This window comes from Malurus melanocephalus, unplaced genomic scaffold, assembly GCF_030028575.1.
Source record: "Malurus melanocephalus ecotype Western Australia unplaced genomic scaffold, MMel_1.1 scaffold_23, whole genome shotgun sequence".
In the NCBI taxonomy this organism is placed as follows: domain Eukaryota; kingdom Metazoa; phylum Chordata; class Aves; order Passeriformes; family Maluridae; genus Malurus; species Malurus melanocephalus.
Genome location: NW_026623255.1, coordinates 1,166,946 through 1,184,032, shown reverse-complemented (window position 1 = coordinate 1,184,032; position 17,087 = coordinate 1,166,946). Strand labels below are relative to the sequence as shown.

Genomic DNA, 17,087 nt, shown 5'->3' with positions numbered 1-17,087 from the left:
CATTATTGAATGAAGCGTTATAAACTTCATACTCCTGCAATATAATACAACAAAATGTTATCAGTGTCTTTACTTTCTGTTGTCAAAATATACCTGCTTTCTAAAAGCTATACAAATAKTACAGTACTAGTTTAAAAGTCCTTACTTTCAGCAATGTGTAGCTTCTTGTCTTGAACTGCAGAATCCTTCACTTGATAGTAAGACAAATTGTTGATTGTTGTTGCAGCATTGATGACCAACTCTTCACAGTCATCGACTGACTTGTATTCTAAAAGTTAAAAAAAATAAAAAAAAACCAAAACATATGCATATGGAGATACACACACAGATGAGTCTAACTTTGCAGTGCATTAATCCCAGAAGCAAACTGAGTAACAGCTTACATGGCCACTATTACAGTCAACCCTTCTGCTGTCCAGTAACATGGCAGGAGCTAACAGGAACACCTGATCCAAAAATGGCAAACAAAACCACTCTCTCCCATTATTAATTTACAGAAATCATTGTGACTGAGGCAACATGGTTTAACATCTAGTTAGTTAAGACATGCTACTGATCCTGTTTGCTGTTTTAAGATGGCACTGASGAGAGAATGCAGAAACAGGGCTGTGTGACAGACATGGAGAAATGCCAAGAACTATTATACTGAAATGTCAGATATCTTGGAAAAAATTTAAAAAAACCCTTCAACAATATTGGAAAGGTTTTTCTCTTAGAGCTCCTGACAGAATGTTAACTCCGGTAAAAGTCTGAAAGACTTACTCATCTGAGGTTTCTGGCCTCAGAAGCAAAGAGTGAAGGAAATAAAAGAGGGGTAAGTTCACAGAGAGAGAGAACATTTTGTAATGAACTGACTGACACAGTGGTCAAGAGGAGGGAAGGGGTGGCAAAGAGAATCTTTGAAGGTCAAAAGCACTTACACAATCATTAAGACGTTAAGGCAGTTTCAAACCATGACAGTACCAAGTTGTGAGTCTGACTTCTCTAATCCCCCATGACTGGTAGACAGTATACAATCAAGTTCATTATCTTAACATAATATTTAATGTTCTCATTACACAGTAAAATGTACTGAGCTGTTTAAGATGTATCTTGTCACAGCCAAACTCTGTTAGGGGGAGAACAGACCCAGGCCTGGTCTATAATTAGATTTACAAGGGGATCAGTAAGTGGYAAAGGAACTGCAGTCCTAATCCTCCATTTGGAGGGAGACACTCTTCCATCTGAAAATGATAAAAGGTTGGAAGACTGAAAAAGAAGAAAAAAGTAAGAGAGAATTCTTTGATGAGGCTGAAAGTTATGGGTACAGAGAACAGCAAGAATACTTAATCCAAAACACTCACAGAAAATGTAAACCTTAAAAAAAAACCCAGAACCACCAAACGCATCTATGTAGAATCTGATAAGAACAAACTTTCCTTATATATTAACTCTCAGTGAGATGTGTTTAAAATAAAATTTGTTTTCTTATCTTTAATGATCATATCTGCAAATCTGATCATTGAATTAAACATTTCTACAACATCTTTCCCCAGATACTGAAAAGTCAGTACCAAAGCAACAATGCTTACACTGTCTCAAACAGGCCTTCAACATAAAACAGTTCATGAATATCAGCCAATTGACTTTGGGGTTTTTGCAATGAAAAGTCGTAAACTCTCCTTACAGGCTAAACGAAGATAACAAACACGAGATAAATTTTATTACCTAGAACTGTAACAAGTAATCCTACAACAGGATGGGCAGCTGCCAGAGCTGCTCCTATGCTGGGATGAATKGAGAGGTTGGCCAGCACTCTTATCAGTTTTATCAGAACATCTTCTGCTTCTGAAGGATGTTTTAGGTGGTTTTTTCCTTTTCCTTTTCTATCATGGTACCATCTCTGTGTACTCAAATCAAGTTCATAGTAGGTTTGGAATAATGATGTCAAGGTGTTAACACTTTCTTTTTCTTTAAAAARTTGCTCACGGGCCTTGTTATTCTTTGCTGTTAAATTACCAAGAATGAAGATGATACGGATAACTATATCCTGCAACAAAATAAATAAACAAACCATGTTACACGGAAACAGCAGAAGGTGGTAGCTGCTTAAAAAGAAGATAATACTTCATTTGCTTCCCAATTCAGATAAAAGCATATTCAGAACAACTGAAGGAATGCCAAACACAGCAACTACAAATCATTTTTATGCCATCAATTTTCATAACCTGATTTACAGAAGAAATCAAAAACATCTGACAGAACTAGTATAGCACTRGAGTAATTACTAATGGGATATACTTAGTACAGGTCATCTATTTTTACCAAGCCCACAGTAATCTTAAAACGTCTTAAAACCACACTTTATATAACTAGAATAATCATATGGGCCAGAATTTACTAATCTTTCATGTAAGCAAATGTCAGCTGTGATGGGCAGAGACCACAACATTTTCTAGGCCTGGTAATGATTGTAGAGGTTRAACTCCTTCCTGTTGATTTGTTACTGTTAAATGCAAGCTAGGTCTCACTCATTTTGTTGTTAATTCCAATTGCTTATAGAGACCTGAATTATTTGTTCCTGATTTTTACCAGAAATGCAATCTAAATTCACTAGTCTTCATTTCCCCAGTTCCTCYTCTTTCACCTTTTTAAAACAGGCACCCTAAAACCTTGCCATTCTTCACAATTTTAAAGAATCCCAGAGATTGGGATCCCCTTTTTTTCCTTTTGTAAGCACCAAAAGGTAAATTTCATCAGCTGGTTTGAAAACATTAAATAAGCTTTAGCTTATTTATTGTTTTTTAGTGATAAAAGAATCCAGGCTAGAGATTATTCATTTGGTCATACATAAATCTTTCAGAAAAAGAAGYAAAAAAAGGCATTTCACACTTCACTATTCACAGTGGTATCTGTTAGTAATGCTCACCTTTTTCTGAACACTACAGCATTATTTCTTTGCTGTCTCCTCTGTACTATAAAAAAAATTGTTTGTTTTTATGTCCTTTTCTAGTTGTACCTCATATTGTGCTTTGTTGGAGTTTTTATTCTGATTTTATGTGCTCTTCCTACCCTCTTRTTTTTATCATTGCTGAATGAGACCTACTTTCTATTTTTGCAAGGTATCTTGAGATCTCATGATTTAACCAAGTTGCTCTCCTAAAGCACTTTTTAGCCTGACCTTCATTTTGTACCCTGAGATAAAGCCTCTTTGTGGCAAGACTAGTGGGTCCTAAGTGAATGGCATTCAACAACACCCACATCTTTTTCTTACCCACCAGTATGTGACAAGAAAAAAAAAATTCGGAAATTCTGAAGTAACTCAAGTTTAAACTAGGTAAAACATTTTCCTCTTTTACTTTCATCAAAACCTAATCATTTTTAAGAAGTCTGTAGTTTTATCTTAAGAGGTAAAGTAACAGCATTTCTTCAAGTACATCAGACCCATCTACCTTCAGCTGCTAACCTGCTGTACTTGCACTAACCGAAAATTTTGCCTAACAATTCATGCGATGTTTTTCTTCAAATATCGTAATCATATTTATACATATTCTAATCCTCATGGCATTAGTAACGTAAGTTAAGCAGGCAGAGTCTAAATTGTTAAAATACACATGCTAATACTGAAGGAAAAAAGATGTTTAGGCAGTGATTCCTCCTTTGATACATGCCTTCATCAGTAAGTTTCATGCCTTAAGCCTCTGACACAAGACACTGGCAATAACATCCTCTCAAGAAGATGAGTGCTATCTCTGAACATGAGAAGAAGCAGTCTCCGAAGTGAGGAAATGGTTTTCACATCCATGTATTTAATAATACCTCTCTGTAGGACCCACTTGCATTTTTTTTTGAGCTAGGCATCATAATTTTGTTAGGATCTAAATGTCATCAAGACAATTTTTTATGAATATTCTTACTGACTAACCACTAAGAGCTTTCACCTTTGCTGGCACAACACCCAATTCACAAAGGCTGTAAAAAYTTGAAACAAACAACTGATGAATCAGAAGAGAGAACTGAAAAAAAGCAGGCAGTCTAGTTTGACTCGTTTATATTGACTTTCTAATTTTGGTCAAAATGGTATCAGCCCAGCAACAGCTCTGCCCAATCAGGAAACAGACAAACAGGTACCGCACAGCAATCAACTGATATTTTGAGAAGTGTGATCTCAGCTGTGCTTTCCACCTACAGCCCAGCAAAACAAACTTATAAAATACTTCTTTTTTAGCTAAGCACATCCGGCTTTAATAGAATAGTACYGAAGTTTCATTATCTTCCAGTGAAAATTTAACTAGCAAAGGCAAAGAGGAAAGCTGCACAAYGTCTCCTGAGTAGTACAATGCTCAAGGATTTGTATTATTTCTGGCTGTATTTCTTTAAATGCTTATGGGTAAGCACTGCAAGAGTAAGAAACACCATCTTAGAATGGCTGTGTAAAAAAATACATCCAAACTTACATGACATTTTAAAACTCCTTACAAGACTGAACCTGTGCAAGGCCTATGGGCCTTTCTGTACATAGCAGAAAAATCAATGTAATAATGAGATTACTGTGCATTTCCACATGTTTGGAGAATTTCAGCCACTCTTTCACAATTAAGAAAAATTACATTTATCAGACCAATTTATATMATATGAAGGTTTTAACATGTATTGCAGTAAAGACAAATTAGCTTAAAGACAGGAATTACACTCAGTTATTTAATCTTTTTATAGTGAGGTATTCATGTGAGACACGATGAACACAGTGTACTCAAACCTGAGTGGAAGGCTATATATGAGGGCACACAGCTTCATTTACACAAACAAATTTGAACAAACAAATCAAGAAAAACTTGAGAAGATCTTTTTCTTTGCTTCCTATCTGAGAATAAACTGCGATATTTTGGTTTTTAAGGGAATTAATGGCACCATATACTCCTTTAGCATTTAACTCTTATTTTTCTGGCAACTGGAACATAAACATGTGATCATCACGGATGTGAATAATTTATTTGCTTATCTACTTCTAAAACTCTCTTCCTTGCACTGTCCTAGTAGCAAAGATACCCCATGTACCTGCTGAGTCACAGATCTTGACAACAGTTTATCTTGGCCATKAAAGTGCACCTGCCTTTCCGTGTAAGCATGACAAGCACAGGTACAAACCRTACAGGCTCACTTACCAGTAGGAAAGGAAAGCAAAGTAGGTCAGTTGTTTCTAACTAAAATTAGATCAATAAGGAAGAAGAGTCCAATCTAGAACCTGTGAACACTGGCCAAGTACCTGCTGTTACTTTATTTGGCGTCTGGGCCCTTAGAAAGGGGGGGATAGTATGAAACAAAAGGTCAGATGCCAGCAGCCAAGTTCCTATTGAATCATCAGCTGTAAATGAAATCTGCTTTTCATGATACACAGACTTCAATGGAGTTAGTCAAAATTCTACCACCTGCCCTGCTYCTCACTGGAATCTAATTTACACTTCACTTCCAAATTCATATTTCTGCTTTATTATGTACTTTGGAAAGAAAAYTTGGGAGTTTTCTTTGCAGAGTATGATAGTCTACTTATAGGCAAAATTATTGTAGTTTTACCAACCCAGAACTAATCTCCTCCAAATACAGCAAAGATTCATCTTGAAGTGACATTCTAGCTGTGAAAATTCCTGTTCAAACCCAGAAATGAACTTTCACAAAATGAAACTAAATTTAAAGAATAAAAAAAAAGGAGAGAGGGCAATGGTGTAGAATACCCTGAAAGTAAAGCAAAAGCAAAATAGAGAAGCTTTTGACTCCGGAATGTGAAATGAGGCGCAGAAAGAAGTTTTGCCACAGTGACAGCAGAGAGCACTTTGTCAGTAAAGAGAACCTCCTTCCCCCCCAAATATTAATGCATTTGAGGAGAAGGAGAAGCTATTAGTAAAATGCTATTACACTCCTGTGTATCCACACCACAGGACCTTACCCAACAATTTCTACATCCCAAAATCTGATCTGWTTAACTGAACTTTTCAGAAAACTATTTATTTGCACTTAGTGACTTTCAGCAATCAAGAACTCATATGCTTAGGTTTGTTTGTGGACACCTGGATACCTCGGAAAGATAAAGAAAAAAAGCAAGTACACTACCACCAGAAAAACATCTGATGAAAAGCTGTGTATGGTCCCTAAAAAAAACCATTCAGAAATGAAATTATTTGAAAAAAAGAAGTTGAAAACCATATCCCCCATGGTATCACTCCAATGACTGCTGATCTCTCTGATCAAAATCTTTATTCTTATTACTAGTTTAAAGTAGTACAGCTTTAGCCTCTATTTCTTATTTGCACTTTTTTTTAATACATTAAAGAATGGTCTACTAACAGAAATGTCTTCCTTGTGCACATTCTATTAATAGGCAGCTTGCTAATAGTCTGACCTTTGTAATGGATAAATTAATTTGCTTGGGGGATTTTAACTCTAATAATCCTTTTAGCTCTTTTCAGAGGTGCTCCCAATCTTTCAACTTTATTTAGAGAAATTAAATCAAAAACTACAACATCATATTTTAATGACAGTGTGAATCTCACCAAGCAGTATTCTTCTTCTTCTTCTTCTTATTATTATTATTATTATTTGATATTCTAATGTTTGCCTATCTAGTAATTACACACATTTGCCTGTATCTTTTGATACATCAGAAGAGCAGGTTTCTGTATGATACATGCCAGTGAAGGCCAGTTCATTACAAACTTTGAACTCTATTTCTGACAATTTYATACTCCATATGCATATCACATATCCTCCACTTTTCTTAACATTTTTGAATTTTCTTTCAGACAAAAAAAAGAAAAAAAAAATCACAACTAAAGTATTAGCAAGATGCACACACATATGCAATAGGAAGATGGTCAGCATACTGTCAGAAATAATACTGTAGGGAAAGAGTGACCTTCTGCAGTTATCCACATTTATCAGCAGGAAAATTCCTTCAGAGTTGTCAGAATACTTATCCTAGAATTGTTAYTTCCTTCTTGGAAAAAAAAAGCTCATTCAGAGAGAATGATTGTTTAATTATGAATAGGCAAGTGCACACACTTGGAGAAAAATACAGGAGAAAAATCTTGTATTTTTTGCTCTTTAATGATCTATYACTATATTCCCCTTTTTAGATTGTCCTAGGCACTATTATAATGTTGGACTACACTGAGGAGAAATACAACTGAAAATACATACTAGTAAATGTAGGAGAAAAGAACCACATTATTGATGCACTTTCTTTGTAGGGTTACCTTGACAGGTATTTCAGCAGAAGTGGTKGCATGAACAGTACTCAATCTCCTTTCCATTCACAGTTTCTTTCCTCTCCCAAATTGCTGCCTCAGTATTTGTGATCAAGGAAGTATTTGTATGGCTGTTCAATAAAAGAGATGGGAAAGCAATGCAGACGATAACCAGGAAAGGATTTGGGGTTTTTTTTTTTTCAGTTTTAGGGTTACTGGAAGCTGGGTCAGTTCTCTGCCATGATGTATTGTGCTGTCACAGAAACAACTGTCCTCATCCCAAATGAGGGATGGCASAGAGGAAAAAGCAAGTAACCAAAACACAAAGAATGCTTGGGTCAGAACTGATAACCATTTGTTTAGAAGCAAGCAACAGACAAAGAAACACACCATTGCCCCCAACAAAGTTAATAAAAAAACCCTTTGGTATCGCTTAAGACTGGGATGTCATTGAGCAGAATACCAATAACACCCTCCAAGTATTTAAAAGGCAAACATGCATATCTGAACTAAACACAGGCACAGGGAAGAACCTGCCGTTGCTTTTGGGTATTACACAATTTATGCTACATGACCAACTGAAACAGACAGTGGGTTCCTGGGAGCTCATCACAGAATTCTCCACAAACCAACCCRAATACCAGCCAGAAAGACCAGTCACTGCATGCAGATAAGGCTCTGCCTAATCAATAAAGCCAGAAACAAAGTGGAAAAATTCCCTGCAGTTACATGCCTCACCTGGACAACCTTCCCCACAGCAGAAGGGGAAGAGTCCTAAGAGTAAGAGGACATTCAACGGCCCTGAAATGAGTTTTTTTTTTCCTTTGGTGGAGACAAGAGTAAGTGTCACAAGCAAAAGCCTGCTTGCTCACAGAAGACAATAAGCTGATTTGGAACCCACTACCTGGKAGATGCATTTGGAAAGGAAGCTGGGCAGATCCAGGCACAGTGAACTCAGTAAATGTGGACATGTCCTTAGAGAGGATGGCAAGGCAACATCAGCGTAGTCTTTATTCAATAAATTGTTTCTGACAAACTGATTGCTAAATCAAACAGGTAGAGCAGCATGCAAATTGTAGCTGAAAATGAGTATAGTTCTTCTAGCTGATGCAAGAGATGCAAAAATAGTAACAAATCTTTTCAAACTTATCAGGTAAGGGAAGTTTGCCAGAATCTGCAGAACTAATTGATGATCAGGATAAAACAGGAGAACTGAGAGAACAAAATGTCATTGCAGAGAAGTTAAATGAGTTCTTTGCATTGATCATCACTACTCTGGAAGCAACTGGGGAGATCTCAATGCTATAGCCTTCTCCAGGGAAGACTCATCAGAGCATCTGTCCAAAACTGAAGCAATCACAAACAACTTTAAGGAACAAACTGACAAAACAAAGAGTAACCTATCACGAGGACTGGATAATTTCCCAACAGTTCTAAAAGAACTAATTAATTAAATAGCTTAATTACTAACAGCACTATRAAACCTCGTAAAACTGTAACAAACATAAAAAGATTCCAAGTGAGATTCAAGCCTCGTATCTGGACCAGATAAATTAGTAGAGAACACAGAAAGAGGACAAAAAAATGAGTGGACAGACAGATAAACACAATCAGCTTTAAGCATTCTAATATCTGACAGCTAACGAGTTCTTTGAAGACATTAACACACATGCATTAAAAAGACCCATCTGATATCACCCATGTGACTTTCCAGGAGACTCTTAACAAAGTCATTCACAAAAATCCTTGTGAAACTAAGGAGTCAAGCTGTAAGGGAGAATGTCTTGGTATGGATAAATGATTAGAGGATGCAGTAGTTCCTGCAATGGTGGAAGATGACCACGAGAATTCCCAGTTCTGTGCTGGGATCTGTTGTGTTCAATTTGTCCATGAACACAGAAAATAGGCARCAGCAACGATATGGAAGAATTTACTGATTTCACTATAATATTCAAAGGACCAAAGATGACTGAAGAACAGAAAAATAATTGTAGTCAGTTGGTAATAAAACAGCAGATGAAATTTAAATGCAGATAAATATGAAAGGATGCATGAAAACAAACAGAGCAAACATACCTTTGTGCATAAAATTACAGCCTTTCAACCAACCATAACCACCTAGATAGCAATCTAGAGTTTAACCTCACAGGTCAAGAAAAYAAATAAAATATTGGGAATTACTGAAAAATAAATTTATGCAAGCATGCAAATCTATGATATAGCCACATCTTAACTGCTGTGTTCTGGTTTCCTCCTCTCACAGAAAGAGATGGAAATCAGGACTGAAAATTGTTCTGAGAAAAGCAACGTGGATACACCACGGCAGGGGACAGTCTCTCTGCCAGAAAGGGCTAAGTAAGCAAGGACTCTTCAGCATGGAAAAGAGGTAACTCAAAGAGGGCAGGAAAAATATCTAGAAAGTGAAGGAAGGTGTGAAATGAATAATGGCCTTCACCATGTTTGCTATACAAGAACCAGAAGGTATCAAATAAAGACAGTAAAGACTAAATTCAAAATAAGCAAAAGGAATTATTTGCTATGCAACTCCTTGTCAATGGATWATTAACATGTTAAAAGTGTATATGGGGTAGAAGAGAGACTGTAGAATTTTACAGAAAAGAAGTCAACTGAGGTTTGTTTCATACACARCTGGCTGAGGGTGTTTCCAAACTAGAAAAAGTTGGAGGAATGGTAAGTATACACAGGAATTATCATACACGCCTGCTCCATTTTTACTGTTCTCTAGACATCTGACTTTCATCACTGCTGAAGATGAGCAGCAGACTGGATGCAGTGTTCAGGTGATCGATGTGATTATTATTTTGCTGAATAGGCAATTACTGCATCCAGTGATGTCAGATTCTTAAACAAATGCTTCCCAATTTACAAAGCAGGTTACATTAAAGTGTAAGGGGACCAGTCTATACAATAGGCATTAGATTGCTTCTATTAAAATTTTAGCATCACACCCTGTTTGTGTATTTAGGATTGAAAACAGACTCCTAACTGATAAGACATTACACAGAAGCTGGCAAGGCCCCAAAATGCCACATATGCTCAGGTGTCTGACTTATTGACAGAAGCTACTGTCCTATTTAGGCAATGTCCCTGTTCCAAAAGCATGGCCTCCTTGTGACTTTTGACATTAAGCACAGCCTGAGAAAGTCACCCTTTATGCAGTTTATCTGGGAAGCTCAGAGATGATAATGATGCAGGAAAGCGGAACAGAACCTCGCTAAAACACTTCTTGAGGTAGGCAAAAGTCTACAGTGCTGACCAGAAACAAAATCATGCAAAGCTTATCCTACAAGACAGAAGTTCTACAAGAATACTTCCAAACATTTTCAGAGCATGTGGCAGCCATTTTTTTGTTACTACAGACAAATAAGCTCCAAAGCCAACCATGAACACATACTTCAGATGTGTGTTAGAGCACAGTTGAATTCCCCAGTCCTACCTTGAAGATTCAGCTTTTCCAATTTTCTGTATTCCCTGTCTAAGACTATGACACATGGAATTATCAAGTCTTGCCAACTCAATTTCCCCAAAAGTCTTTCTTGTAGAGCTGAATCTCATTCCTTCTGACKCTTCTACCCAAGACAGAAAATGAGCTGAGAAAAAAGGGAAAAGAGCTGTAACTGCAGWGTGGAGAGAAAAACAGAGACTATTTGGGTTGCAACTGTGGAATTCAGTGTGTGGTGTGGGTGCAAGTCCTTAACCCTTTTTCCAGTGGTCACATSTTTTATTTTCACATTATTAACACTGATCTTTAAAGTCATAGTTATGATAGCCCTTGAGAAAGTCTGAATGCTGGTTTTCTTGTATCTTTTTCCCTGTATGTTTCTAGCTGCTATGCCTTCCAGCAAAAAACCTGATCTCACAAACTTTGCAACCTGAAAACTCAGAATAATGTGCACACACTTCCTTTCTTCATGTATCAGTTCTTAGTCCTGAGGATTTTTAATGCTTTCATAATGATCATTTTTCCTCCTCTTTGTTTCTTCCCACAGCAGACAATTTTACTCACACTGCTGTTATTTCATTTCTTTTCAACACATACCAACTCATGCTGTAACTCACTAGCTGTCAGCATTTTAAAACACAGATTAGCAGTGCCAACTACATCTCAGGAAAAACATTTGCACTCCTCACAGCTCAAGTGTTTATTATATACTACAGAAAAAGTGGTGCATTACATTATCTGTGTCATTCTTTTTGTTTCTCCAGGGCTTCACTAAGCTGACAACTGGCAGCTGTATGCTTGTTTCAAAGTTGAAGTAAGAAATAATTATTCTGAAGACATTGSATATATAATCAGCACAATGTAATAGCTACTTTTTAAATACACAAGTCACTTCTTTACTCATGTGTATTTTGATAAAACAACTGACAATTTAACACAAAATGCAATGCTAAACTGGCAAAGAAAGATGTATTTTAGGACTATTTATTAGACAAATGAGAAGCTAAATTATGGATACTAACTAACAAACAATTTGAGGTAGATATGAGCCTGCAATTCATTATGACATGAAACCATTATATCAGAAGCCTAGAAATTGTACCCTTAAAATTACAGATTAAGTTTGGGAGAAAGGTGTTACTTTATTAGAAATCCTTATTCTCAGTTCTGTAATTTGTTTAGTTTTTAATACAGTGGTTACAAGGAAGAATAACTATAAATCTAGAAAAATATCATGCCTTTGACATTTCTCATGTTATTTACAAAGCATTTACATAGTATTTTACTAAAGGGTCTTTGAAGACTACACTATGCAAAAGAAACCTGAACGTAGAAATACTCTGATATGCTASAGTGGTGTTAATCAGCAGACAGTGAGAAGAAGAGAAACAACTTAATCTTTGTTCCTCTTCCATGTGCATTATCACAGAAAACAGGGATGCTGGTAAACAGGAAAGGAACAAATTATTTTTGTTTTTGGCAGAAGAAAGAATACTGTTCAGCAAAGCCCTTTATAAACTCCCTTTCATGACAGCAGCACAAAAGACATGTTTCCAAGAAAACACCAAGAATTACTAACCCTGAGATGAATTGTATAGGATAACTAAATAATCTCAAACTAGTTTAGATATTGGACCAGCAAAGAAAGTTCCTTACTTTTAAGAATGGTCTTACTGTAATTTAATATTATTGTGTTTTGAAACCTTGTTCCACCTTTCAACAGCTATGCTTTAGATAAAAATCTTTTTTTTCTTAAAAATTTGCCCTACATAGGGCACTCCACTCTTACCAATGCATYAATCTGTAAGACTGGAATCCTGCAWCAAACTCCGAGGGCCCAGTGCTCCAGAAAACATAAGAAAAATCACTCTGATACACCAGGACAATAAARCAACACCTTGGAATTCCAATGACATTGGCTGCAATTATGTTCAGCATTTTACTTCATGATATGAGGCATTTTGACAAAGTCTAAATATTTATTTYTACATTAATGTCCCAAATGCAGTACTTCAGGCATGTGGTTTTCTGGTAGAGGAGAGATACATTTTGATACCTTACAAAGTCAGTGAGTATGGGAAGATAACTGAGGGTAAAAAGATAATGGTATGAATGTTACAGGGAAAAATACAGTTATACTCCCTAAATGAAACATGGTCAGCATATCCAACCTCCYGCACACAATGCAACCTAAGGGAGAGTGGAGCGGAGTAACATGGCCAGRCACCATGTTGAAACTCACACAGAGCAGAGAACTCAGTGGCACTTTCTAGCTGATAAACCCCACRGCAGCTGAAAACCAAGGGAGATAAAAGAAAATATCCTATCTTGAATCAGGAACTGWGGTGAAATCACTCTCCTTGGACTAACACATGTCCCCAGCTCAGGGTTATCTCTGGTACTGTCCTGAGATTACAAACACCCCTCACTGAGTAAKATGCATGACCAAAGTCACTCAAGCTCTCCTAAACATATAGAAATAGTATAAAAATTATTTAAGAATGGGGAGAAGYTGGGGAAGACTGYACTTCTSGGATCAATTGACAAACTGAACCTGTCTTCTTCCCCACAGGGATTCCTACTGTGTAAGAACTGTGATCTCTACATGCTGAATGATTGTCTTGGGCCAGCATTTACTGGGGATTAGAGCTTGTTCRTGCATTTGCTTTGAATTCGCATATAGCTTTGAATATATTTTTGCAATCAGACACTATCAGTGGCAAATCTCAAACCTTAAYCTGTCACAATTCTATTAATAAGAGTATTATTCTGCAAACTGTTAATGCAAGTCCTTCAAGGGCGCTGCCATAGCCCACAGCAGGTGAAGGTGGAGACCCCAGCAGAGGTTTCTCTGTTTGCTGTGTGACCCTGAGTAGTCACAGTGGAACTGCCCCAAGACCCAGTGCAACTGCTTAGTGAACAGTCCCATAACAGGACACTGACAGACTGGTTCAGGCACAAGGGTCTGGGCTTTCTTGGAGCTCTGACAKACTAAACACAAAGGGTTTGAGTAAATCTCCCYTTTTTACATGWCAGCAAGGGACATATTTTCYCCTGYTTTCACATTGTTTAGCTCTAGAAAAGTCACACTTCTTTTGCAGGTGAGGAGGGCAGGAGAAAGCCCAACAATTTCCTACTATTAAATATTTAAATAACTATTTTTCTTTAAAAAGTACTCTTTAAAACGAAGAAAAAAAATAGTACTGAAAGAACTGTTTCTACACATGCAAAGGATAGAAAAGTTAATCAACTGTCCCCTGTATTGCTTTGAATTTTTAATCTAAATTATTTCATTAATTTACTACTTAGAAATGCTGTCAACCATTTAAAATTTTTATTTGGTAAATGCATAAAAGTAGGTCACTGAAAACAAGCTTATACACAATAATACACAGACACATCAGAGGATTAATATATAAAAATCAAGAGATGAAAAACTGACCTGCTGCTTCTGGTGTTTGTTTAGTAGGGCTAAAAATAAGATGTAACATCTGGAGCAGTCTGCTAAAGCTGCACAGAAGTCATTGTAGGAAGAAAGTTTGCTACAAAGAGAAAAAATAAAATATAAATGCATGAAAGGACTTTTATTAGTGAAAGATTTTTTAGAAAGTCACTTTTGACTCTCAGAGCTGTTATTTTCAAACAAATGAAGTGAATGCCAATAMTGACTTCTAGCAAAGGCATGTGTATTAATATGAGAGCACAACACAAGTCTAGCTATCCTTGCCACAGTGCATTACRGGAAGAAGCAAACATAAGGAGCTTCCCAACCTGCTTGCCATATGGCACAGTATGCTAACACCAGCACTTCTTGCCGTTAAATGGGAGAACTGTAATTTGAAGATGATTTGGGAAGTCAGACGAGAGGAAATAAGGGGTCCGTTCYCAGTGCACATCTAGTAGAGCCAAGCAACAGCACTGAGAGAACACATCTCTCTCCAGCAAATATGGAGAATGTGCCTCATTGMAGGCAGGATTTTATCTCTGCACATTCCCTAACAGATGCTCCAGTCCTACACTGCTCACCTTGACCATTGCCAAAACAGGGAACAGACATGCTCTGGTCACACCAGAAAAATGCAATAACAGAACAAACTAGGATAACCTCTTACTTCCCATGTAGTCAAAAACAGGGAAGATCCGTGTTGATGTTCAATTAAAACCAGTTACAGGAAGATTTACAGACTTACAGAAACGAATAACCTGAATAGATTGAACACATTCTCTACAAAGAAACTGCCTAAAGCTGATTGGGAGGAAAGAATAATCATTCTGTATTACTATAATACAAAACAAAATTCAGATCTGAGCTCTGTACTGCACAGTRTATTTTTTGTGAGTGCAATTTCAAGAAAGCTAATTAAATTGATTTTATAGSTAATTTGTATTCTTGGAGCATGCAGTTGTAAACTTAAGGAAAAAAATTGAAGCAGCAGGAAACTTTAAGTAAGATAAATTATTTTTGCTTCATATTGAATTCTAGATCAAGTAAATGTTCTTATCAGAATTACAGTGTAAGTATCAATTACACTTAATTGCAAACCCATTATCCCACTTTTCACAGCATTTTCCAAGTAAAAGAAATGCTCTCTCCTTAGAAGAAGTAAATATTCTCAAAGTGCTGTAATCATTGCTACAACTCATTTTTGGGGAACAACACCAGAGACAGATGTGAACAAGGTAGCATGGAACTGGGGAAGCAATTCACATGCTTTACAGGTAGCACAAACAGCAAATGAGCAGGTTTGCCTGTTTTTAGCTGGGGGGAGGAAGGAATGACAACCCCTTATGTAGCCACTGTTCAAAGCACAGCCCAGTCTCATCTAGAAAGGAGAATGGGAKGGATAATTTGGAGTGGCTGAACAGGAGAAGTCCATAGCAGAATCTCAATGAACATGGGGCCATAGGCAACATGACTCAATACAATAACAAAGCRGGAATGGCAAACTTCATCCAGAACATCATTCATAAACTGTGTTTATAATCCARCTATTCCTGAAATTACCAACAGCCAATTTCAGAACTTCTCCAAAATCCTAATATTGTTTGTAAGTCCATTTAGCATTGAATACTACAAGCTGGTGCTTGGTAACAGAAGACTTTTGACTGAGAACTATTCCGACTACAAAATGATCTTTGTGGTAACTAACTCATACTGATCTCCCTCTAAAAAGCACAACTTGGGAAGCAGCCGCTGGCTGMTCACAAAACTGAGATTTCTTTCAGCACTTCCATTTGTACACTCAAGCCCTGATCCCAGAGATTAATCTCCTCAAACACTCTGTTACAGCTCAAAACAATGAACATTGGTCATGTTTTCTCTCTTTTGTATTTAATTTCACAATACACAGTCCCTTGTGTAATTAGTCTCATTCATTTTTTAAAAACATGGCCTARAACAGGATTAATAAATGCCTAATAATTTATGCAGCTTTAAAATATAAGAAATGGTACTTTATAAAACTCAATCAGAATCTCTGGGATCAAAGAATGACACAATACAACAAAACATTTTCCACAGGGATGACGAATCCAACTTTGTATGGCTACAATTAAACAATTCTGTAAGTATTAATAAAGACATATAGTATCATAAAAAGCTACACAGAGGTTTTTAAAACTAATTGTGTGTAAATGTTCCGATCTTCGCGCCTGCTCTGAGGTCACTCATGCAGTCCGTGCTCGATAGGTACCTGAGGATCCGGACTATGCAGGTGCACACGTCCTTATCGGCGCCGCGCTGCTCCAGCGCCACACAGAGCTCGGAGACGGCACCGCTGCAGCTGAGGCGGCACCGCGCCGGAGCAAAGTCAGCCAGGGTCCGCACAGTGGCTGCCAGCTGCACGGGGAATATTGGAATAGTTATTAACCACAGCACAATACACACCGCTGTGAAAATTCACTAACGCTCAGGTGTCATTTATAGCGCCTAAGGCAGTCTGGGTGTCCTGCTAACAATCTGCAGGTATGTGTATGCCAATAAATAACAACAGGAAACGTGTAGGCAGCAAGACGGTGTATTTGGGATAACTGTTTGAAAATAAAAGATTGATATTGGTGTTTGCCTGCATGCAATCTCCTTCTTTGAGGGATACACGACCTTTCATATGTTTTAAAATCTTTCACATAATACAACCATATATCAACTGGAAATCAGGTGAAATGCTGTGGATAGTTAAAGTAATTTTTTACATAATSTCCTAACTTTGTAAATCAGTATTTAAGTCTTGCAAATTAACACTGATATATATTTTGATAATAACTGTAAGCTGCAAACTAAGATGAATTGATTTTAAAAGATAATCACATTCATTCCAATCTAAAAATTAAAAGTTAATCAAGATCATGAGAAATCCACTGTTTGAACAACATAAAAAGGAAAAGCTTAAGTGCTCAAGTCTGCT

The 17,087-nt window shown here is 37.0% G+C and overlaps 1 protein-coding gene across 2 annotated transcripts in view; it reads right to left on the bottom strand.

Annotated features, from left to right (window-relative positions):
* The window catches only part of ARMC2 (armadillo repeat containing 2), a 58,515-nt gene that overhangs the window by 9,548 nt on the left and 31,880 nt on the right, over positions 1–17,087 (bottom strand). For both annotated transcript variants that reach the window (XM_057390148.1, XM_057390149.1), the window contains 4 exons: positions 16,377–16,522; positions 14,126–14,225; positions 1,708–2,029; positions 146–268 (listed from right to left, as the gene is read on the bottom strand). In XM_057390148.1, coding sequence (XP_057246131.1) covers positions 146–268; positions 1,708–2,029; positions 14,126–14,225; positions 16,377–16,522 — 691 coding nt within the window. The remainder of the gene's footprint in view (positions 1–145; positions 269–1,707; positions 2,030–14,125; positions 14,226–16,376; positions 16,523–17,087) is intronic.